Source organism: Maniola hyperantus, chromosome 5, assembly GCF_902806685.2.
Source record: "Maniola hyperantus chromosome 5, iAphHyp1.2, whole genome shotgun sequence".
Taxonomy (NCBI): Eukaryota; Metazoa; Arthropoda; class Insecta; order Lepidoptera; family Nymphalidae; genus Maniola; species Maniola hyperantus.
The window spans coordinates 15895462-15922312 of NC_048540.1; the positions used below are offsets into that span (position 1 = coordinate 15895462).

The following is a 26851-nucleotide window of genomic DNA, read 5'->3' on the forward strand; positions in this document are numbered from 1 at the left end:
GTAGTTGTAAAAGTTTAATCGAATAAAAAATGTTTGAATTTAATTTTCATTTATTTTATTTTGTGTAAAACGCTTTAGGAACATGATTACTAAGCGGTGATAGCTAGATAGGGTGATATGTCAGGTTAGGTGGTTAAAACGTTGGCCTCCTTTCTACTCGGGAGCTTGGGGGTTCGACCCGGGCATGCATCTCTATACTGTGACGTATATATACATATATGTAATTATAGTTATAAATTGTTTTTAGATACATATCAAAAATTGCGTAACCGGCAGGATTCGAACCTGCGCCTCAGGAACATTCCCTGAAGTGTAGGTAAAAACACTATCATAAAAAAATTATAAATATAATTATAGTTATTATATAAGTATCCTTCTCAGTGGAGGATGTTGGCTACGTTTTGTCCTGAAAATTCAAAAAGTTCTCACGGAATTCTTAAAAAACCTAAACCCACGTGGACGAAATCGTGAGCATCATGTTTTTGGAACAGAGATACAGCTTGCGTTCTGAAAACGGACAAAGGCTACTTTTTAGTCCAAAAAAATTTAAGAGTTCCCACGGGATTAAAAAATTAAATCGACGCGGATAAAATCGCGTGTTTATACCTAAATATCATCTGGTATTTATTAATTAATATTCATTCAGGCACTACATGCATACAGCGTGCTAGTTAGATTTAAAATATTAAAGTAGGTACTTACATTAAAATCTATTAGTCTCTGAATTATTTTTCTAAGGATGCTTTTTGACGCCTGAAGTATGATCCTCCTCTAGACTTTGTGACTCAATGGCCTAGTGCCATTATCGATTGGACCGCAAATGTTTGTCTGTTTGCTTGATAGACGTGTGTTTGCATCAAACAAAAGCTTTCTAATAGAGCATGATAAACAATTCAGTAATACTTTTTAGTGTTCAAAGTGTAAGGGGTTTTTTCGGATGCTTAAATTGCTAATTTTGCGTAGACATACGTGATATTTCACTTCTATTTTTAGGGTTCCGTACCTCAAAAGGAAAAACGGAACCTGTATAGGATCACTTTGTTGTCTGTCTGTCTGTCTGTCAAGAAACCTACAAGGTAGTACTTCCCGTTGACCTAGAATCATGAAATTTGGCAGGTAGGTAGGTAGGTTTTATAGCAGACATTAGGGGAAAAATCAGTAAACCGTGAATTTGTGGTCACATCACACAAATAAAATTAAAATATGTTTTTGACAAATAATTAGTATTTTTTACTTTTAAAGTAAGTTGACCACGGAACAGAAAAAACAGAAGTTGACTTTATCATGTGGGGTATCATACGAAAGGGCTTTACTTATACATCCTAAAACAGATTTTTATTTATGAATATAGTTTTTGTGAAAATGTCAAAAAAAATACGTTTGCAGAACGGAACGCTCAGTGCGCGAGTCTGACTCGCACTTGGTCGGTTTTTTATTATATCTTCTACCCTAGGGTAGCCTATTATACAAAAATCTATTTTGTTATCGCATTTATAATATTACTACCCGTGCGCGAAAAGTTGAGACTCGCCTGGAATGCAACCCTCCGCCCGCTTCCCCTGTAACTTCCGCTCAAGCTCCCGTGTAGTACTGTAGACAACGCCATTTTTTTAACATCTTAGTCTCAAATTGCAGAGTCGCGGGTGGAAACTTGTTGCAATTTTTTTTTGTCTACAGTAGAACCACGCGTCTGTGGCGTCACCGCCCCCAGGTCTCAACTTATTGCGCACGGGTAGTAGGTACTAATATTATAAATGCGAAAGTGTGGCTGCCTGTCTGTCTTTTCACGGCTTTTCACGGCCCATCCGTTCAACCGATTCTGATGAAATTTGGTACAGAGATAGCTTGCATCTCGGGGAAGGATGGGATTCCCACGGGATTTTTAAAAACCTAAATCCACGCGGACGAAGTCGCGGGCATTATCTAATTAAGTATATTTCTTTATGTAAATTTGGTGTACAATTAAAGAATATTTTACTTTTACGCTTGCTTTACTTTTACAAGTGTTTAGTTATGTCAGAACAAGAACAGTTGTGATCGTTTACGACCAAATAAATAAATAGATTTGCTCGATCAAAGATGTCGAAAGTGGAAGACATGTGGCCGACACTCAAATAAATAGACCGACAAAACTTCACACCCGGCAGACGTTTTTAAATTTAAATGCGTAGGTGCGTAAACAACGAATCGCTAATTTAATTGTGTAGCTAGTACAATGCGGCACTTATAATTTTAGGATTCCGTACCTGGACTAAACTAATACACAAAACTAAATTAACACACTCTTAAATACTCAATCTCTACAGTCATACAGACTAAACTAAATTAACAAATAAATAAATAAATAAAAAGTATTTGTATTCAATTAAACTTTTACAAGTAATTTTGAATCGTCAGCTGCATCTACCACTGGTTCGGAATGCCTTTCCTACCGAGAAGAACCAGCAAGAAACTCGGCGGTTACTCTTTTCAAAGATTTAATATTATACAATATTATGCTAGAACCAGCTGCAGGTCAAATCCGCGCTCTTTTGTCATTTAGATAATCTTCAATTGTGTATGTTTTTTTCAGGAGCATACTTTTAATAGATTCAACTTATAACGAATCCAGCATAGACATATTTTATGACAATGTGAATAGTTTACGCCAAAGTTTAACAAATTTGTTTGTAATTATACCTATCTAGTTATAGTTTACGTGTCACCGTGTTCATCTTACTTTTAATTTTGTATCTAACTATGAAAACCTATTATTTGCTTCTAGTTACTTATTTTTTTTTAAAAAGAATATTAGCCAAATTGCTGACTAATATTCCCCTTTCCCCTCCAATTAAGCGTAAAGCTTATGCTAGCAGTAGGTACGACAATAGTGCAACGGGTGGGATTTGAACCAGTTTTGACCGAAACCTTTCGGTTTTCAGTCCGCTCCTATAGCCATTGAGCTATCGAGGCTTTAATTTTAAAATTTTAAGATTAATTTAAGCTGTCGTTTTTTCTCATAAAATAAAAATAAATAAAATAAATATAATTTTAATGGTAAGGAACCTTGCGTGCCCGAGGCCGTCACGCACTTGACCATCTAGTTACTTTCCTAGTTCCTACGTCGATTGTTTACAGTCGTCACCTGCCAGTTTGAGTGTTTGGAATAATTTGGCAAGTAGAGCGATTTGAAAGCGTTTGTTTGCACGAGTTTATCTCGGCGAGATTATCTCGGGTGGCTGTTTAGGATTGATAAATGGAATAAGCCTCTTTTTCAAAAGTCTGAGCAAAGTCAAAGTAGGTAGGTACCGAGGCTGTTATCATCATCATCAACCGATAGACGCCATGGTCTTGCGCCGCCTAAATCCAGCGGCTCCCTGCAACTCGTCTGATGTAGTCCGTCTACCTAGTGGGGCGTCTTCCAACACTGCGTCTTCCGGTGCGAGGTCGCCATTCCAGCACCTGTGTGCACACAACTGTGTGCCCTGCCCATTGCCACTTCAGCTTCGCAACCTGTTGAGCTATGTCGGTTACTCTAGTTCTCCTACGGATCTCCTCATTTCTGATTTGATCACGTAGAGAAACTCCAAGCATAGTTCTCTCCATCGCCCGCTGAGTGCTGAGTGACTCTGAGCTTTCTTATGAGGCATAGTTAGCAACCATATCTCGGATCCATATGTCATCACTGGCAATACGCACTGTTCGGAGACTTTGGTCTTCAAGCACTGAGGAATTTTGGACCGAGGCTGGTTTTATTTATGAATTTTCATTGAAATTAATGTATATATAGAGGTCGGCGTACGTAAATATAGGTAGGTATTTAAATATTTTTGTCACTGTCTCTTTGAACTCGAAGCTCGAAAGAAAATGGTGTACAACTCAATCATCACGTTAAAAACAACTTGTTTCAAATGGGTGTGAAAAAATGAACATGACGGGCAAGGCCGCGATATTTTGATGTCTATTAGGGATGTTATAAATAGACAAAGTCCTGTCTCGCAGCATTCAATTGGTATTATCATGCGAGTTTACTAAAATTGGGGTTACATAGAGCTCAATTATCCAATGTAGATAGTACCAATATTATACACCTACTAGCGAACCGCCCCGGCTTCGCATGGGTGCAATGTAGATAGATACGAGTACTAATCTTGTGTCAGAGAGGAGTACTTCCATACTAATATTATAAATGCGACCACCGCCGCCTCCGTATCGTTTTGTTGCGCGTAATATTTGTTAATTTTCGATGGAAGCTTGATTTCTTCTGACATTTTGTTCAAATATCGTCATATTTCAAAAAATGAACACAAACCAATATTAAAGTATATCTATAAACCTTCCTCTTGAATCACTCTATCTATTGGTGAAAACTGCAAATCCGTTGCGTAGTTTAAAAGATCTACGCGTTCATACATACATACATGCGACTTTTTTATATACTATGTAGAGATTCTGTGGTAGTACCTACACGACGCACCTCCAGAATAATAAGTAATTATAGAGACCTATCTAAAATACACCTTATGCTTCGAGCATTATGTTCTAAGAGAAATGTAAGCGAGTGTAGTAAAATGATTTGTATGTTTAATTGTCCTTTTCTACGCCAATTCGATGAAGATGACTATATCTAAGGTTGTTTTATGACCCAAAGGCGGAATCTTAAAATATCAACGTCTCAATAACTCTAAAGCTGAAACCAGTCCTCTATGAGCTCTTGTGTCGGACTTTTAAATTAGGGAAAAACTCAACAGAATTTATAAATACCCAATTTTTAATATGTATTTTTTTAAGGTATTTTTTGTTATACATATATATAGGTAATATAAAATGTATTATTTGTAAGTTTGCTGGCAGTATAAACGTAAAATGCGTCTTTTTTGCTTGAAACTCCTGAAACCCATTCTAGTCTATAAAAAGTTGAATGTAACCCCGCCTTAATCGAATTAAACTAAAAATAACATCAATTTGTAGCAATAAACTCCTTGTAGAGATCTTTAAATAGAATCTACGTTGTGGGCGTGTCTTTGATGTACACAAAATGTGTTTATATCGTTGATACAGAACACCAAAGATATACAGTTACAGCTTGCAGCTCAAAATACTGGCAAGAATAGAATAGAACAGATTTTTATTCAAATAAACTTTTACAATTGCTTTTGAATCAACAAAAGAATTTACCATAGATTAATTATTGGTCTCGCTCCGTGTATGTAATTTACATTCCTACCGAGAAGGACCAGCAAGAAACTCGGCGGTTGCTCTTTTCAAATATTTAAGCTCGTAGGTACCATATTATTTATTGCACTGCGTGCTTTGATAAATAATTACAGGATTAGGAAAAGTTAATTTTGGTGCCGATTTGAAGCGACCCAAGGAGCGTACCGAGCATTAAAATTGACACTTGATCTTCGTCAAATGGTCTTCGTGCTAGGATTAGGAACAGTTAATTTTTGTGCCGATTCGAAGCGCCCCACCGAGCGTACCCTGACTGATCTATCAACGCACAGCTCAAACTACTGGACGGATCGGGCTGATATTTGGCACGCAGATAGCTATTATGACGTAGGCATCCGCTAAGAAAGGATTTTTGAAAATTCAACCCCTAAGGGGGTAAAATAGGGGTTTGAAATTTGTGCAGTCCACGCCGACGAAGTAGCGAGCATAAGCTAGTTATAGATAAAATTATTGTGAATAGGGGTGTTTGTATCTTGGATAGCGTACCAATATCAATGGTGTTTACGCAAAAATAAAATAATGATGCAATTGAAAAACATCTAAAAGTAAATTAACCGGAGAATATGACGTTATTTTGGATCTGCACTGAAACGTAAACTTTGTTTCTATCTCTTATTTACAATTTGACTTTTATTTTCACATAGCTGTTAAGAATTATTAGCGAATTAAAATGCTGTGCTATTATATCATCATCATCATGATCAACCCATCGCCGGCTCACTACAGAGCACGCGTCTCCTCTCAGAGTGAGAAGGGTTTTGGTCAAAGTCTACCACGCTGGCTATGTGCGGATTGGTAGACTTCACACACCTTTGAGAACATTATGAAGAACTCTCAGGCATGCAGGTTTCCTCACGATGCTTTCCTTCACCGTTAAAGCAAGTGATATTAATTAATTACTTAAAACGCTTCTATACAACAATTATTTGGAAATCATTAATTCCCGAGTTGCTGCTGCCTGGAATTAAACCCAGGACGTCTCACTTATAAGACCACAGTGCTCACTACTGCTACAGTTCACGACACGGGCAGGCGTCAAAATATGTTTCCTACATTATGCCTCCATTTGACGCTAGATAGGCTAAAAAACGAGTAGAATAGATTTAGAAAGTAGGTATTAATTCTTATTACAAGTATTTCACATCAGCCCTAGCCTAATATTCGACAGATGGCGATTCAGAATAAAATAAAAATCTATTAAAAGTATGCTCCTGAAAAAAACATAGGTATTAATCACACAATTGAAGATTATCTAAATGATAAAGAGCGTGGATTTGACCTGCAGCTCGTTCCAGCAACGCACAAGACTGCAAATGATTTTTTTATACATGGCATAATTGTAGGTATATCAAATCTCTGAAAAGAGCAACCGCCGAGTTTCTTGCTGGTTCTTCTCGGTGGGAAAGGCATTCCAAACCACTGGTAGATGCATCTGACGATTCAAAAATAGGTACTTGTAAAAGTTTAATTGAATATTTTTTTTTTAAACCGAGAGCCCCGCCACTGCGCCAGTCAGGGAGATCGTCACAGGTGGCGGACATTTGTGGGCATTTTTGCGGCGCACGCTGGCGATTACCGTAAATTCCTTAATTTTATAAGCCATAAATATAACGGCGCTGTATTCTTTCCGCCGCAGACGATTCGGACGTAAAAATAATGGCTAATAAATAAACGCACGCGCAATCTCTGACAGCTATTGGGGATCCATTGTTATTTTTACTTGCACATAGAGACGTAAAGGCCTGAAAAATCGATTCTTTTGACAAAAACATCTTCTTTTTACGCGGCTGTCCAAAAAAGGAGTGTAATGTTTCAGGGTTCATCTATTCTACCATCACCAGTAAATAAATGTGAAAGTGTGTTTGTTTGTTGGTTTGTCGTTCAATCACGTTGCAACGGAACAAATTAATCTAAGGGAGCAACGGATTGACGTGATTTTTTGCATGGATATAGTCAAAGACCTGGAGAGTGACATTGGCAATTTCTGATTTGATCACGCGGAGAAACTCCAAGCACAGATCTCTCCATCACATAAATCAGTCTCGTTTTAACTCAATCTTAAGTCTGAGCAAAGTCAAAGTGAGTTCTATAGATCTCGGCCCCTAGCTAATTAATACTCTCCCCAGATACAAGATCGCGATATCGCGTATCACGTCATAATAGCACGCGACAGGTCGAGATAGCAATCGGGGTATGAGGCGAGGGGACGCCCCGCACACCCGCACGTCACCCGCGCTATCCCTTACCGGATGAGCGCGAGGGCTGTGCGGGTATGCGGAGCGTCCTCACCCTGATTGCCATGTCGACCTGTCGCGTACTATACACAGGCTTTGAGGAAATGTACCTACCTAATGTACATAATAATTCAATGTGTATAGCTCCTTATATTTATTTACAAAGTACTCTGTGGTCCTCGAATTTTCAATTTTCCACGCCTCGTAGAGTTGTAAGTGGCGCCAAAGCGTGAAAATTTTGAACTTATGACGCCGGCGTTTTTCCTTTTTGGTGTTCGATGGTTCATAAATTGAAAGAGACTTTCTTTGTACAATACTAGATGGCGTTGTCCGTTGATGGCAGACTTTGCGTGTAGATATCTTAGGATATTAGTATATCGTAGGTATAGCGAACGATCACATTACTTTACTAAAATTGAGTTTACGGTGAACCTCGTAATTTTCTGACGAGTAGGTACTTACTTTCATAATAAGCTTAGCGGTATTTTAGCATTTAATTCACGACATCTTGAAAATTATATTTATGTTTTTGTAAAACGTCACACCATCAAAGTCAAAGTCAAATATTTTATTCAAAATAGGTAATTAATTACACTTTTTTGATGGTCGGTTGTTGGATTTGGAAGATGATAATTTTTACGCGAAATTAAACTCAACATCATCACGATTAACCCATCGCCACGCCGGCCCACTACTGAACACGGAGCCCCTCTCAAAATGAGAAGGGTTCAGGCCATAGTCTGCCACGCTGGCTCAGTGCAGATTGGTAGACTTTAAGCACTTTTGAGCCATTGCTGTAGAGAACTTCCAGGCATGCCGGTTTCCCCACGATGTTTTCCTTCACTGTTATTCAAGCACGTGATCAGTACCCTTATTATAAATGCGAAAGTGTGTTTGTTTGGTGGTTTGTTGGGTTGTTGGTTCGTTGGTTGGTCCTTCAATCACGTCGCAACGGTGCAACGGATTGACGTGATTTTTTGCATGGGTATAGATAAAGGCCTGGAGAGTGACATAGGCTTTTTATCCCGGAAAATCACAGAGTTCCCACGGGATTTTTAAAAACCTAATTCCACGCGGACGAAGTCGCGGGCATCAGCTAGTTGCTTATAACGAACCCAACTCTGTGATAAGTTCCCGGGATCGAACCCCGGACCTTTCGACTAGAAGGCTGAGGAAAACTAATTTACGAAGTGCCGATACTGTTCGATACAGTATAGATACCTAGGTAGGTACGCGTCCAAATTGAATTAAGACGACGACGCATCTACATTCTACGAGCGGCAACTTCATTCTATATCAAAGTAGGTATCTTATGAGTATAGGTATCTTCATTCTTTTTATTCAGTAGGGCGATTGTCTAAAACCTGCATCAATCATTATTACAATCTCAATTGTTCTGATTGGCTGAATTTGTGCGATTCTTGTTGCAACAATGCATTGTAGCCAATAGTGAGCGAGCGTTAACCAATCAGAGATGATTGCGGTCGTGACATTGTAGCTGTCAAACAACTGGTAGGGTCACGTATACAAGTTAGCCCTTGACTGCAATCTCACCAGTGGCCCTACCGCGGTTGTTTGACAGCTACAATGTCACGATAGCAATCATCTCTGATTGGTTAATGCTCGCTCACTATTGGCCACAATGCATTGTTGCAACAAGAATCGCACAAATTCAGCCAATTAGAACAATTGAGATTGTAATAATGATTGATGCAGGTTTTAGACAATCGCCCCACTGGCGGTAAGTGATGAATATTATATGAAAGGGCTTCACTTGTACATTCTAAAACAGATATTTATTTATTTTTATCTATTATACTTAATTTTTGATTTATCATGCAATCACTTTGTAGGCTGTCTGTCTGCCTGTCTGTCTGTCGGTCTGACTAGAAACCTACAGGGTACTTCCCGTTCACCTAGAATCATGAAATTTGGCAGGTAGGTAGGTCTTATAATAATATCTAGAAACCGTGAAAGGGGAACTACGTCTTACAATGTTTCTTATAGAACAATAGCTCTGAATACTTGCATAAGTACACGGTAGGTACTATAAAAGTGACCACTAATAGGTCTAGCCTACCTAGCCTAGCCGATAGTATAGGTTTTAGTACAATTGTATGAAGAAGTCTTATAAATATTATATTCACTTCTCACGCCCGTAAAGTTCGTCTATTTCCTAAAGGCCGGCAACGCATTGGTGGTTTCTACTCTCTACTGCAAATGTTCATGGGCGGCAGTAATCACTTAACATCACGTGACCCGCCTGATAGTTCTAAATCTGTACTAGATTTAGACATATCCTTAGGCTTTTCTACAGCGAGCTTTATAAAAAGATAGCAATACAATTTTAGACTTGTCATTTTAGGTTAGGTTGGAGATTTGGACAGAGACAAGCTTGCAGCTCCTACCTTCCGCCTCAGGTAGGTAAGTCAAGTCCAAAAGTCATTTGTGGGTATGGGTATTACCTTTTATAATAAAATCCCGCAAACTATTTTGGACTTACCTTTGCACAAGTTTAAAAAATCTATTAAAAATATGCTCCTGAAAAAAGGATATTACACAATTGAAGATTATCTAAATGATAAAAGAGCGTGGATTTGACCTGCAGCTCGTTCCAGCAACGCACAAGACTGCAAATACTATTTTATACATGGCATAATCTTGTACCTATATCAAATATTTGAAAAGAGCAACCTCCGAGTTTCTCGCTGGTTCTTCTCGGTAGGAAAGGCATTCCGAACCAGTGGTAGATACATCCGACTATTCGTAAGTACTTGTAAAAGTGTATACGAATAAAAAAAGATTTTTATTTTATTTTATTTTATTTGTGGATTGCAAATTTAGGGTATCTGCATCTTTTTATTTTTAATATTGCTAAAAAGTTCAAGTGGATATTGCAACTACATATTCCCGAAAAAAATACAGAAAAACTAGCTAGGTACCGTTTTCGATTAAAACTAAACAATCTAGATAGGTTTTTGGACAAGTTTTCAAAATTTTTTCTATAGAAGAAGTGATATCCAGTCTTCTTTCTATTTCATGACGAAGTTAGAATTCAAATGTTATTGTATTACATATATTTCCAAATTAAAAGTTTCTAAAATTCGTGAAACTTTTGATCCTTAACACGGGTAAAATATGGGCCATTAACATTTTGATTAACATTCTCCTTCTAACAAAGAAAAACTTTTTCGCACTCTTATTCATGTATGTATTCAGAAATCAACAAACTTGAATTTCCATCAGAAGCTGTGAGTACCAAAAACAAACTCGCATCGCTCGCGCTACGGTTACAACTTGGTTAGAAGGATCAATATTTCCTATGGGGTTGAATTATACTTGCGTCCCTTGAACGAAATGTATCTCCCAAAACGCCCTGGGACTTTCGATCCCGATGGTACAAAACATCTCACTCCTATAGGTATATACCTAACCATCTTCGCTTCCCATTGCACTCCAGGCCCGCACGACGGCCGCTCGCGCCGGGAATTTCCCCAATTTGCGATAATAATATTGTGTTCTACTGTATTCTACATTTTTAAAGCGGTATTCTAAATTATTATTGTATTCTCCGAGCTGTATTGAACAAGAATATGAATGAGACAGATGAAAAAGGAGTTCAGGTGAGTGTATTGGAGTTATTGCCATTGTTGTGATTTTGGGAATTCTGTTATGGAATTTATTATGATGAAAACATATGCGTCTGTTGTACGTTTCCATGTAGGTACATACTACAAATTACATTGGTACTATCAAACGAGAATTTTATGATGCGAATTGCCGCCTTTGTTTACTAAGAGCAAAGTTTTTTTCGCGGTTTCATAATATTATTATGATTGTCCAATTCTTTGAGCGGATTCATAATAATAATTAGTCTCAGTCATTAACTAAAATTAAATTGAATAGTAATATTTAGTTTTTTATCAAGTACTTATTCAACATAAATAAAAAGCTTTTATATTTATTTTGGAACTCTGTGTACCTACTTGGTGATAACTTCCGGATGTGGGTGTGGCGCGAGCTTATATTTTTCTAACAATCATCATACTCTACGTTTCATGTACGAAATTGTAAAATTTAACATAAATAAACTTTGAATTGCGATTTCAAGCTTGGAAAGATTTTTCAACTTTGAAAAATTTAGTCATTAGATTTTTTTGTGCCCTTTTTGTGGACTGAATGCCTGGATTCTTACTGAGAGGTCGCAGGTTTGAATTCTGCTCATTCTGATAATAGGTAGGTATGCTTGCCAATAAAATAAAAATTATTTGGTGATTGAAGTTTTAATATTACATAATTTTTATAGTGTTTTACCAAAAACTAGCTGATGCCCGCGTGGATTTTGGTTTTTGAAAATCCTGTGGGAACTCTTCAATTTACGGGATAAAAAGTAGCCTATGTCCTTCCCCGGGATACAAACTATCTCTGTACCACATTTTGTTAAAATCGGTTCAACGGTTGAGCCATGAAAAGCTAGCAGACAGACAGACAGACACACTTTCGCATTTATAATATTAGTATGGATATGGATTGCGGACCGGTAGGAATCGAACCCGCGTCTCCTGGGATCGCGCCCGACGCTCTGACTACTATAAGCTATACGGTTCGCTTGCTGCCAGTGACGATTTCTGCCAGTTCGCAATTTTCGAAATGTATTTAAAATTATTTAGGAGATTGAATACATAAATATGTACTCGTAATAGATAGATAGATAGATAGAAATACTTTATTGCAAACAAAAAATTTTACTTAACTATTACAGAAACTAAAACTAAAAAAAATATTGTATGCAAAGGCGGCCTTATTGCTCACAGCAATCTCTACCAGGGCACCCTTTGGTGAAAGGAGAAACTAGGTGTGTTGGATAGTACTTACACGCAATACAGAAAAATGAAGTAGTATAATATTATATAATATAATTAACCAACTATTTCAGTAATACATACATAACTATTATAAATATCAATATATATACAATCCATAATAGAAATACTTTGTAACGAAACAATAGATCTGAGCCAATTTACATTTTTTTAATTTACGCAACCGGCAGCTATCAAACTTATAATCTTCTGTTACTAGCAACGAGTAGGTATTGTGTCTGCTGAACCAGAGGGGGTCGAAGGATATAAATAAACTTTATTGACCAAAACGTGGTGCTCTATTTAAACTAAAGTTAAGTTTTATTTCTGTAACGGGGTTGAACTAGTTGGGTTTATATTTAACTCGACGCAGTTGGTTGCAGTCGTCAAATAGGCAAACAGATGTATACGTACCTACTGTTATAAGTCCCGCAAATTGCTAATGCGCGTGGCCGCCATTTTAGTGAAGTCAGCACTATAGACTGAAGTTTCGAGCTGATAGTATATTTTTACTTATATATACGTCGAATGACGTCAAAATGACGTCATTCCGATGTTAATGACTAATGAGAATGACGACCTCCCTGGCGCAGTGGTAAGCGCTGTGGTCTTATTAGTGGGAGGTACCGGGTTCGATTCCTGGCAGGGATTTGGAATTTTATAATTTCTAAATTTCTGGTCTGGTCTGGTGGGAGGCCTCGGCCGTGGCTAGTTACCACCCTACCGGCAAAGCCGTGCCGTCAAGCGATTTAACGTTCCGGTACGATGCCGTGTAGAAACCAAAGGTGTATGGGTTTAATAAAAAAAAAACTGCCATACTCTTTCCAGGTTAGCCCGCTCCCGCCTTAGACTGCATCGTCACTTACCATCAGGTGAGATTGGGCTAACTTGTATCTGAATTAAAAAAAAAATCGGCTTTGTAGAGCGTTGTCTCTGTCACTAATACGTATATATGACGTTTAATCGGTCTCAAAAAAGCGCTGTCCCTGTCGTTGAGAGTCTCAACGACAGGGACAGCGCTTTTCGGCCGCGTACTGTATAATGTGCAAAGAAGGTGCAAAGTTACAAAACTCTCTAAGCCGGAAGTACCTTCCTATTCGTATTGAAATGTTGGGAAAGTGTCATATCTTCGCGCTGCCGTCCCTTTGCTAAAAAGCGGCTAACCTCAAAAGTAGTCATTTATTTTATTTTATTAGATAATACCCGTGACTTTGTCTGAGTGGAAACTTAGGGTTTTCCACGTGAATTCGTTGATTTTCCGGGGTAAAAAGTTGCCTTTAAGCTAAGTCAGCTATCTCCTAATAATAATGTTTAGGCTTATTTCGTGGTTTAACGACATATTTTCATGTATATAACGGGTACACACCATTAATTAATTTGATGTTTTTATTTGTAGATATTTTAACCCAATTGCATGGGTCGTGGGAAGTACCCGTTATCTACATTAAAATAAGCTATCTCCATTCCAAAGTTCAGCCAAATCCACCCAGTAGTTTTTGCGTGAATGAAAACAAACACACACACACAAACACACACACACACACACACACACACACTTTCACCTTTATAATATTAGTGTAAATGCTATTTCATTACTTCATTATGAAAAAGGGGCATTTACAAATTACTTACCTATTATAAAATCATATTATATCAGATAAACGAACCTATCGCAAGAAAACATGGGAAATTAAAAAAAACTGGAGTCTCTTAAAGTATGCTACGTAGAACTAAGTTAAAAACGTTACTTCTATATCACTACCATACTATAAAATGCAAAAAAGTGTTTTTTTTTGGTTTTTTTCATTTATTGGTTTGTCCTTCAATCACGTCGCAACGGAGCAACGGGTCAATATGATTTTTTGCAGAGTATAGTTTTGACCTGGAGAGTGACATAGGCTGCTTTTTATCCCGGAAAATAAAATCGTTTTTAAAAATAAATCCACGCAGACAAAGTCGCTGGCATCAGCTAGAGTAGTATACTTTTTAGAAACATTAATTATTCAAATTAAGCCTCAATAGCTCAACTGGTAAAGGAGTGGACTGAAAACCGAAAGGTCGACGGTTCAAACCCCGCCCGTTGCACTATTGTCGTACCTACTCCTAGCACAAGCCTGACGCTTAGTTGGAGAGGAAATGGGAATATTAGTCATTTAACATTTTAAAAAAAAAAAAAAAAAATTTGCAACAAAACAATTTTTTTGGGGTTATCCACTTTTCAGCAAAAGGACGGCAGCGCGAACGAGACGACGCACTTCCGGCTGCGTTGCTCCGCGCGTCCGGTCGATAACCGGAGCGAAATTTCCGCTCAGGATCTATCTGGGGTGGTTCTTGCGGTCGGGGGCTTAACGAAACTGGGTTTTAGCGATAGCATTTTAAATGACGTTTCTATTATGTTATTTTGAATTCTGTGGTTTGAACTTAATATTGCTTTATTTTTTAATTGATTCTAAACTTGCATTTTCGTAACTCAACAAAACCACAACATTAAGGTCGCAAGGATATCGCACTGATGATACAATACTGTCGTAACTCAAAATATGTCAAATTTGAGATAAGACCATATTCAAACGTAAAATTCAATTCCCTACACGCCAATAATACCGTCGTTAGGATAGTGTAAGAAACAAATAAGATATGGCGCCATGAGTCAGTGTTCATGATTGACCAACTATCGTGATACCCTAACCAATATTGCATCATCTTTAGTTACATCTAAATTCGACGAAAAAGGACGTGACACTTTACGGTTTAGACCGCATTAATTCTAATTGGAACGATATTGTTGAATCAGGTATGTAAAAGTTCAACTATTAATTCGAGTTAATACATTATAGTTGATTTAAACCTAAATAGATATTTCTAGTTTATAGGTGTATTTCTAGTTATTACACTATTATCGATTCACAGAAATGAAATTTAAAATAGTATTTTCACTTACGACTTCCTTGTTGGTTTAGTAAGTAATTTTAGACTTAATACTGTTTTGCTGAAACATTTTAACTAGCTTGTTTCTTGTGATAATTTATTAATATTTAAACAAATACTTATTTGTTAATTACAGCATTTAAAATGACGTATTCGAACATATAAATTTAAAAATGAGAATATTGTCATTTACCGTTTTTTTTTAATAATTTTGAGTTACTACATTGTAGGTGACATACAATATTTAAGGTGTTTTACTCAATTAATATTTGTTTTTCTTGTAGAATCAGTATGCATTGTGGGCGATTGCTTGTTGATATGGTGATAAAAACAACGTCAACCAATCACCAGAAGAAGGAAAACGATTAACCTATTCTGAAAATTGAAAGAATTGGGACTAAAATGGAAGTTGCATAAAGAAAAAAAACACAGGCTAATCCTGATTAAGAACTGGATTTCATATTTTATTTGGTAATTTCCGCGGCCAGCAAAATAATAAGTATCTCCTTACACTTACGCGGTACAAAAAATGAATGTTAAAGTATAACTTATAAGTTTCTGATTTGTGGTCACTCTCAAAACGAGGGTGACAGCGTTATAGAAAAGCAAGTAAAGTGCTTCCTTTCATCTGGATCAATCTATCTCCCACTAATATTATACCTTAATTCAGACTGCTCAAAAGACAGGACTCTATAGAGTCAGTGAAATGACTTATGATAATTTTTTTGACCTTAAATCACTTCAACAACAGTGGGGTAGTAATTTTAATGTGAACACGGATAGAAACCAAGTATAATGGGACGACATTAAGATGTTTGTATGTATATTTTTTATTGCACTACAAAAACACAAATAACAGGTTACAAAAAAAGATCTTAAAAAGTAGGTACAAAGATGCTTTGCATTGAAAAGGAACATCCAAGTACTTTTTTCTACAAGACTTCTTACGAAGATGAAAATTACTAAAATGTTTTAGTACGTAGTACATGACGAGCTGGAAACCAAACGTTATTATTTTCTGTTGCTTTGACACCAGCATAAACAATTAAATCAAAATATAAAAAAGACACGAAAGAACTGCTCGACAAAAATATGATTCCCAGGACTTCGAATCATACTTTCGAGATTTGACTGGTTAATTATTTTAAGTACTTAAATAAAAAATATTACTGCCATTTTGATGCTAATTATTAGTAACAGACTGATGTATTAAGTATACTTTTATTTGTTTTGCCTAGCTCCAATTTAGTGACTACGTACAATTTCAGTGCAGTTACAATAATAGCTGATTATTTAAGTAAAACAATAAATATTTTGATTGGCTCTGTTTTTTTGTATTCAAGACAAATTTTGTTTATTGTTTTGGAAGGTATATTTTGTTATTTTATGTTGAAATGGGCACAAATTGGTGAAAAAACATTTTGATTATTACTTTTTATAAATAAAAACTGATTATCTGATTGATTTTTCTTGATTATCTGGTTTTATTTATCAATTTCCAAACCTAAATGTGAAAATTATTATGTTGGAGGGAACTATAAAACTTAAAACTAAATTTAAAAATTGTTGTAACTACAAAATTTTACTCAAAACCATACGGAAAAAGTCACCTATTATTTGTAGTAACTCAAAAATTTTCAACAATAACTATACAACTAAAAATAATTATTCATTCTGAAAACTCTTTTTTCAGAAATACAGTCTTAACTCAAAAATTGCGAATTACAGTTACTACTTGTAATTTTTAAAATAATTGGTAAAAGATAATTGCGTTAATTTTATTTATAAACCTTATAAAGTATTTACTTTTTTATTATCTATAACAGGAAGTGAATAATCAGTTTTTCGTCGATTCTGAAAAAAGTCATTTTTTGAGTTACGACAGTATTGTATTATTAGTGCGATATATTAATTCAATGTAAAAGAGAAGCTATCCACGAAAAAAAGCAAAACACGGAGCAAAAAATTAAATACACTTTTATCCTGTATTTTTTAGTCAAGCAATAAAGATGTTTTAAATTAAATTAAAATAGCTTATTGTTTTAAAAATAAATTATGTTAATAAACAAAAAAAAAACAATGTCATGTTGTTTTTGGAAATCGGAATTATCCAAAAAAAATATCTTATCCGATTTAATTAAGTATCGGGGATGAAGTTACGGGCATCTTCTTGTAACCAAGTGGTTTATAAAATAATTAATAGAGCTGAAGCAATTCGCATAATTATTGTATTCATTGCCAAGTATGTTTGTCTTTAAACCGAAGTAACGCGTCTACATATCGCCAGACTCCGAGTACGATTTGGTCCTTACAAATTCATTTCCTTGTTCCCATCGCATTGATCGCAAGACTAGAGAACGCTTCAGTCAGCGAATGATGAATGAAACTTATGAAAGTGCGTCGTAAATGATAATGCACATGCGTACTACGCGTACCTACTACGCGTACGTTCTACGCATGCGCAATGAATGCGCATTTTTTGCCAATTTTGAATAATTTTGTAAAGCTGGTAAGCCTAGCTGCACACACCCAATATTATTGATAAACCAAGATTGACTTTACAATATTGATCCATATAAGGCCCCATAATAGTAATGACAAACGCGCAAACAGACAAAAATAAAAAAAATACTGTTTAGGCTCTAAATTGATAACTAGACTGACACATTGACATAAAAGGCTGGTCTCCATCTAAGCAGAGCGGCGAGAGATGTCCTACTGTTTGGGCTCTAAATTGAAAACTAGATTAACACATTGACATAAAAGGCAAGTCTCCACCTAAGCAGAGCGGAGAGAGATGTCGTACTGTTTGGGCTCTAAATTGATAACTAGATTGACACATTGACATAAAAGGCAAGTCTCCACCTAAGCAGAGCGGAGAGAGATGTCCTACTGTTTGGGCTCTAAATTGATAACTAGATTGACACATTGACATAAAAGGCTGGTCTCCACCTAAGTAGAGCGGAGAGAGATGTCGTACTGTTGGGGCTCTAAAATGATAAATAGATTGACACATTGACATAAAAGGCTGGTCTCCACCTAAGCAGAGCGGAGAGAGATGTCCTACTGTTTGGGCTCTAAATTGATAACTAGATTGACACATTGACATAAAAGGCTGGTCTCCACCTAAGCAGAGCGGAGAGAGATGTCGTACTGTTGGGGCTCTAAAATGATAAATAGATTGACACATTGAAATAAAAGGCTGGTCTCCACCTAAGCAGAGCTTAGAGAGATGTCGTACTGTTGGGGCTCTAAAATGATAAATAGATTGACACATTGACATAAAAGGCTGGTCTCCACCTAAGCAGAGCGGAGAGAGATGTCCTACTGTTTGGGCTCTAAATTGATAACTAGATTGACACATTGACATAAAAGGCTGGTCTCCACCTAAGCAGAGCGGAGAGAGATGTCGTACTGTTGGGGCTCTAAAATGATAAATAGATTGACACATTGACATAAAAGGCTGGTCTCCACCTAAGCAGAGCGGAGAGAGATGTCGTACTGTTGGGGCTCTAAAATGATAAATAGATTGACACATTGACATAAAAGGCTGGTCTCCACCTAAGCAGAGCTTAGAGAGATGTCGTACTGTTGGGGCTCTAAAATGATAAATAGATTGACACATTGACATAAAAGGCTGGTCTCCACCTAAGCAGAGCTTAGAGAGATGTCGTACTGTTGGGGCTCTAAAATGATAAATAGATTGACACATTGACATAAAAGGCTGGTCTCCACTTAAGCAGAGCGGAGAGAGATGTCGTACTGTTGGGGCATTAAAATGATAAATAGATTGACACATTGATATAAAAGGCTGGTCTCCACCTAAGCAGAGCGGAGAGAGATGTCCGAGTCGGTAAAAATACGTTCCGAAGTTGTCATAGAACAATTTGTATTATCTTTATGACATATGACGTAGATATTTTTATACCCGTAGTTTCACGGATTCGGATCGGATAAGTGCGTGATCGCTCTTATCGGTACAGATTACAGAGCCCAATCAGTATTTTTTAAATTTTTGTCTGTTTGCGTGTTTCCCATTAATTGTAATGGGCGCTTATATTGGTCAATATTTTTAAGTCAATCTTTGTCAGTAATATTGCACGTGGTTGGCTAGCTTTAATTCATTATATTATTATCACAAATATCACTCATTATATCATATTACATGCTATTTTCATTATATTTATTAATTGTTGTTTAATTTCGTATGCAATTTAGTTGAAACAAATTTGAAATTGACTTTGCAAAATTACACGTCCACTAGAAATACAGTTTGACCTGATTACATTATTACATACGCGAAGCTAGAGCGAAACGAAAGCTAGTAAAAAGGCCCGAGATAGAAAGAAAGCCAATTTGATGAGGCACACTTTGTGCCTTCAAATCATGATGCCTTTCGGGAAAATTGCTAAGGACATCAATTTCAGAATTCATCGATGTCCCTTGTTCTTTATCACATCCCTACAGACGAAAGTGTATGACTCCGAATGGTCCTTGGTCTTGTAATATAATATAACTACTCATCACCACCCGTGTTGGTTTGTCCTTCAATTACGTCGCTACGGAGCAACGGATTGACCTGATTTTTGGCATGGTTCTGCATCTGCATTAAAAATTAACTGATAAAAGTGGGAAAGAATACAATCTTGTAATGAAAATTTCAATTGAATAAATTAAAAACTATACCGTGCGAAAAAAATACTAAGTGGGCAAAAACCAAATTTTCGCACATTTCAGTATTTCAGTATCCTAAAATCAGTTTTCTTGTAATCTAAAGATTTTTTTTCACTCGTTCAAATACATGCCATTTAAATTTATGTCAAGTTATTAAATTTATAAGAATGTCATTTAGATATAGGGAAACTAATATTAAAGAATTTATAATTTAGTTTATGTTAGAGGACAACGGAATCAGCGCCAATTGGTACGTACATCTAGCGTATTCCAGAGTGGGCGCGAGATAAACGGTACATAGTTAGAAACAATTGCTTCTTCATTGAGCGTCACTATTCATTAGCGAAGTGTAGCTTCGTTAGGAAAACTATAAATATGTGCAGTCTGTTCAGTACTAAGTATAAGTCTTGTACCAATAACCTACTAGGCAATAGGTATTTAGGCCAATATAATGATAAGCCAATTATCAACTACTGTTCCCTCCGAAAGTTATTCTCACAGTTCCTCTCTAGTCTCTGGTAGCATTGAGGTACCTACGACATTGCATGGTTGTGCTAGAGATGGCTGCTAATAGTCTCTCTCTCCAGTCCTTCCTTCATTTCTGAAGATCGTGGTCCTGGCAAACTGCCCTCGAATGGATTATCTGTTTCCACCGGCTTCTGTCGGTGGCCATTTTCGCAATGTGATAAAATCCACACCTGCTGGACTCCTTTAGCTGGTCGGACCACCTAGTTGATGAGCGGCCTCTCGGTCTTTTGCCTTCAGTGTTGCCCGTCACTATGAGCTTTTCTAAGCTGTCGTCCCCCCGCCGTATGATGTGGCCGAAATATGAGAGCAATCGTTGGTAACATATGGAGGAGAGTCGAGCAGTGATTCCGAATTGCGAAAGGATAGACACGTTTGTGCGCTTGGCAGTCGACGGAATCCGTAGCATCCGCCTCCAGCACCACATTTTGAACGCATCTATTCTTTGCCTTTCTCTTGCTTTGATAGTCCATGTCTCTACTCCATACATAAAAATTGGGAAGATGAAGCCACGAACGAGACGGGTCTTGGTTTTCAGTGATATGCCTCTGTTCTTCCAAATCCCAATTAATTCTATCATGGCATTTTTCGCCATCGCAATGCGTCTCTTTATTTCTGGCACGCAACTGCCATCATTGCTTCCAAGATCCAAGGTAGATGTAATTCTCCACGACATCCACAGATGGTATTATATTACTGTTGGACAGCTGACCAGTGCGGTCAACTATCATTAACTTGGTCTTACCCCTGTTAAAATGGTCAAACCCAAATCCATACTTTCTGCTTCTCCTTCTAGTCCTAGTACCTACTAGCTTTCTGCTGATAGTAGATAAAGTCAATGTCTAAGTCAAATTATTTATTCAGAATAGGGTAACATGTTACGCTTACTGATGGTCAAAATTAGTACTTTGTAAGATGATATAGTGGTGATAATTAATTACGTACTTAAAACTAAAGCTCGAGGGTCCCAAACGCACTCAAGTCTGAGAAGAGCAACAGGTGTAGTCCACGACAGGTCGAGACGGCAATCGGGCTATAAGGCGGGAGGACGCTCAGCAACACCCGTACGTCACCCGCCGCGCTCGCCTGCACCGGGTTAGTTCCCCGATTGCCGTCTCGACCTGTCGCGTACCTACTCAATGATGTATACAGGGAAATTGTTTTTGATAAGTTCTATGAACTAATGATTTTAAGCTTTTTTCGTGGTTTAACCCCGTTCGTGGTATGCACCCGTATCTACATTAAAATAAGTTCTATGAAAATTCGTACGACGGACGGCACGTTATCGACGCGGATGGAAAGACCTTAATTACCAAATTGCAGGTCCACTGTCAGTGCTAGGCTCTCAATAGCCGGCGGCTAGTATCGGATCGGTGTGACGCGCAATTGACCCATGTTTGCGAAAGACGAAACCATCAACCTATCAACCCGCTCAATTGGCATCTATCCGCTTACACCGGACATACATCCATGATGTATTATTACATGACTGCCCAAAAAAACCGGCCAAGTGCGTGTCAGACTTGCGCACCGAGGGTTCCGTATTACAGTCGTATTTTTTTTAACATTTTGCACGATAAATCAAAAACTATTTTTTTTTTTATTTTATTCAGATACAAGTTAGCCCTTGACTGCAATCTCACCTGGTGGTAAGTGATGATGCAGTCTAAGATGATAGCGGGCTAACCTGGAAGGGGTATGGCAGTTTTTATTAAACCCATACCCCTTTGGTTTCTACACGGCATCGTACCGGAACGCTAAATCGCTTGGCGGCACGGCTTTGCCGGTAGGGTGGTAACTAGCCACGGCTGAAGCCTCCCACCAGACCAGACCAGAAATTTAGAAATTATAAAATTCCAAACCCCTGCCAGGAATCGAACCCGGGACCTCCCACTATTAAGACCATAGCGCTCACTACTGCGCCAGGGAGGTCGTCAAGTCGCATAAAAATAAATAATAATCTGTTTTAGAATGTACAGCTAACACTTTTTCATATGATACCCCACTTGGTATAGTTATCCAACTTTGAAAATTGAAAATACCTACTACTTACTAATATTTGTTCATGAGCACATTTTAAATTTTTTGTGTGATGTAACCACAAAATCACGGTTTTCGGATTTATTCCTTAGCTTGTGCTGTAAGACCCTACCTACCTACCAAATTTCATGATTCTAGGTCAACGGAAAGTACCCTATAGGTTTTCTTGACAGACACGATGGATAGACGGACAGACAGACAACAAAGTGATCCTATAAGGTTGCCTTTTTCTTTTTGAACCCTAAAAAAATTTATAAAATCTTGAACGATGGTACAGAACCCTTCGTGTGCAAGTCCGACTCACACTTGACCGATTTTCTTATTTATGGTATGGTTCTTCGTCTACGTAGGTATGTCAAACCGATAAAGTCTCGCACAGTGTGCTAAACTGAACTGTTTACAAAACAAACAACAACCTTGTCCGATTATTGCGTTTGCGCTGATGATGCCAAAGATTAGTTTAAATATAGAACTATTAGCAGTCCTAGACTTCAACACTTCGACACAATATATCTAGATAATATTATCCTAGGTCACACGTCCAATAAAGGCGTTTACCGTGAAGGCTTTGTTGGTAAATTCAAACTGAAGATTAGGACTTTCTTCTTTGTATCCTGCCGCCATTTTGTAACAAAATGATAAAGTATTTAAAACAACATAATGTATTTTTAATTTAAAACCTATTTTAAGATTATTAAGATCAATTTAAAATGTTAGTTTTCGAAAGAAAAAAAGAATAATAAAAGTAAAATTATTATAATTATTAGTACAACAGTTTTCACAGTTAGAAGTTACATAAGAAAAAGAAACATTAAAGCTCACGTGGGAAAAAAGTAAATAATTTGAGACTTGCAAGTGATATTAAAATAACTACCCATATTATAAATGCGAAAGTGTGTTAGTTTGTTGATTTGTTTGTAGTTTAATACAAACTAAAGCAGTTTTTATGAAACCCCTTCCAGGCTAGCCCGCTCCCATCTTAGACTACATCATTACGTACCAGTAGGTGAGATTGCAGTATCTGAAAAAAAAATCTACCCAAGTACCTAGCTGGTATCAGCCCTATGCAATGTTTTTGTCTTGCTATTACGTTCATCACAAACACTTCTAACTTGGGACTAACTGGGGACTCAAATGTTCTCAAGGCCGTTATTGTTATTGTTATTTGTTGATTTAATCTACGCATCAATTGTTTATTATGATAACAAGTGGTTTATAGTGGTTCTAAACATTCAACATGTTTTGGCTTCAGTGGTATTTTTGGCAATTTTTTTTTGCGCTTATCTTTGTCTAGATTTTTAATGCTTAATGGTTTGTTGCCTATTTTTAATAACGCGTGTTAATACTACTTCTTCCTAACCACTGCTTTATTTTAGGGTTTCGTATCTCAAAAGGTAAATAGGAACCCTTATAGGATCACTTTGTTGTCCGTCTGTCTGTCTGTCGTGTCGGTCAAGAAAACCTTTGGGGTACTTCCCGTTGACCTAGAATCAATAGCCCTGTCCATACAAAGTAATATATAAGTCAATGGATAGAGCTTATTAATTTTGGCCGTAAGTGGCTCGGCGGAAAGGTATTAGTTACGTTAATCCATTGGTTAGTTCCACTCGAACTTTAACCCATGGTTAGTTCCACTCGAACGTTAACCCATGGTTAGTTCCACTCGAACGTTAACCCTTGGTTAATTCCACTCGAACGCTTCATTTGCTCAAGGACTGCGCGTTGCTCGTGACATTCCATGACATTTTGTTGGCATTTTTCACGCCATTTTTGCGGTTCCTGAATCGTGAAGTCGTTATTACGCGTGAAGAATAATTATATTTTTACTGTCGCATGGCTAAAATACTTTAATATTTACTAACTAGGCCTCCATTAAAAGTGGAAACTGCATCTGCATAGTAAAAATACGTACACTGAACTGTGCAAACTATCGGACGTGAGTACCGGACGTGACCTTGAGCGCTCGGACGTCCGATAACTGATACCACGCAAGCCGTGTTTGTACGAACACTTTCGCCTCGGATTTTCGGAGCTTGGATTTGGATCAGAGATCGGATTTGTGCGTAAGCAAAATCCGAATTCGATCAGAGTTTTTTACATTCGTATTTTCACGGATTCGGATCAGTCAGATGAGTGCGTAACCGCTCTAAATATTTTCCCGAATTTCCCGACCACCTGGTGAACCACAAATTGAGACACGTCGTTATAGTTATGATAAACGCATCATTTATTAAATCATTCTGTCTGGTTTTTATAACCTTACTTTTAATACCAACAGTAGGTCAATGACTTCTGAATGGATGTATGTACTTGTATAATTTATCTCAGCTGATGTTTATATTATAAAATGTCTTAATAAAATATAAGTATTTTTGTTTTTGTAGTTTCAGTAAATAAATTTTTTAGTACCTATTTGAGTTCAGCGAAACGCGCAAAGACTTATGACTATAATATTTCATGCAATATTTTTAGAAAACGTACAGAATACCTACCTATACAGATATAAATCTTCATGGAAACTTTAGGTGTATCTACTAGCTGCATGTAGTCGTGATAGCCCAGTGGTTGAAACGTCAGCCTCCCTTTCCGGGGGTCAGCGGTGCGATCCCGGGCACGCACTGATTTTTCAGCAAAGTTGTTCTCATTGATATAGAATAGTAGGAATAAATGACAGATCACAAACAACAGACATAGTCCGTACAAAATGACTCCTCACGCGCCATTTTCTCGTCAACTCGTGTCAACTGTTATGTCAAAAGTACGGTTCACCTTTAAAATAAGGACTAAAATCGTACTTTTGACATGAAATTTGACATTATAAAGTTAAAATGGCGCGTGAGGAGTTAAATTTTACTCGTGCAACAAGGCTATCTTGGCGCGTGGCAAAAATCTGAACTAACGTTGCCGTCAAGTGTTCCCTTTTTCTTGTTGGAATATTCCTTGCCTTTGTTCACCAACAGCGCCCTCCTGTCAATGTCATTCAAGTGCCATGAGAGCCTTATCGCACTGTACTCATATCGCTGGTTGTTCTCTTTACAACGCCTGCTTTGCCTTGTTTCTTGCAGCCACTAACTAGATGATCAAAACAGTCACACTTTGGACCAAGGAGTATTAAGACCGTAAAAATTAATTCAAAGTTTCTGACCGTGGTTTCTTTTGTTCCAGAAATATGTGGTCAGCACGGACCGCAGCGGCGATATCCATGTTCATGTTCAGGTAAATAGGAAAAACTATTATCTACTTAAAAGCTGAGGCGTCTACGCTGAGGTTGTAAAAAGAGGGATGGGATAAAGCAAAAAGTCATGGCTACGAAACGTGAGGGAGTGGTAAAAAGAGGGATGGGATAAAGCAAAAAGTCATGGCTACGAAACGTGAGGGAGTGGTAAAAAGAGGGATGGGATAAAGCAAAAAGTCATGGCTACGAAACGTGAGGGAGTGGTAAAAAGAAGGATGGGATAAAGCAAAAAGTCATGGCTACGAAACATGAGGGAGTGGTAAAAAGAGGGATGGGATAAAGCAAAAAGTCATGGCTACGAAACGTGAGGGAGTGGTAAAAAGAGGGATAGGATAAAGCAAAAAGTCATGGCTACGAAACGTGAGGGATTGGTAGAAAGAGGGATGGGATAAAGCAAAAAGTCATGGCTACGAAACGTGAGGGATTGGTAAAAAGAGGGATGGGATAAAGCAAAAATTCATGGCTACGAAACGTGAGGGAGTGGTAAAAAGAGGGATGGGATAAAGCAAAAAGTCATGGCTACGAAACGTGAGGGATTGGTAAAAAGAGGGATGGGATAAAGCAAAAAGTCATGGCTACGAAACGTGAGGGAGTGGTAAAAAGAGGGATGGGATAAAGCAAAAAGTCGTGGCTACGAAACGTGAGGGAGTGGAATGGAATAAAAAGAATGGGAAAGCTATTCCGCCTAGCCATGTACAACGGGAAGTTTAGACAACTGACTGCTGACCTTTAGTAATGGAGAGGAACCTACAAAAAAACCTGAAAACAATGCCTGAAAAGCTAAAAGTTTATTTGAACGAAAGTTCTATTTCTATTTGTATGTATGTATGAATATATACTATGACGGTTCTACTCGCCTGGGAGGTCCACTTTTCAGTATTTTGAGAACTCTCGTATAGACGTATAGCCTAGCCGAATCTTTCATTCCATCAATCAAACCATCCTACAAAAAATTCGTGTCGCGCGTCGATCCACAAGTGGACTAAAATGTGAAAATATCTGAAATAAATTCTACTCGATCAATTTTCGTGACCGACAATGACATATTCACATTTTTTGGTGGATTTTCAGTTGAAAATCCAGATTTCAATCGGTTCTACATAGTTTTTCCATTAGTTCTACAAAATTTTCAAACCTAT

General features: G+C 37.4%; 2 protein-coding genes across 8 annotated transcripts in view; one reads left to right on the forward strand and one right to left on the reverse strand.

Moving 5' to 3' along the window:
* The window catches only part of LOC117982155 (tubulin alpha chain-like), a 205313-nt gene that overhangs the window by 133671 nt on the left and 44791 nt on the right, over nucleotides 1-26851 (reverse strand). The gene's annotated exons all lie outside the window — the stretch shown is intronic.
* Nucleotides 1-26851, forward strand: part of LOC117982063 (uncharacterized protein ZK1073.1) — a 56472-nt gene that overhangs the window by 11865 nt on the left and 17756 nt on the right. For 6 of the 7 annotated variants that reach the window (XM_034968345.2, XM_069498782.1, XM_069498783.1 and 3 more), the window contains one exon: nucleotides 25643-25693. In XM_034968345.2, coding sequence (XP_034824236.1) covers nucleotides 25643-25693 — 51 coding nt within the window. Of the gene's footprint in view, nucleotides 1-10887; nucleotides 11072-25642; nucleotides 25694-26851 lie in introns of those variants that run through there. The other variant, XM_034968346.2, reaches the window with a different exon arrangement.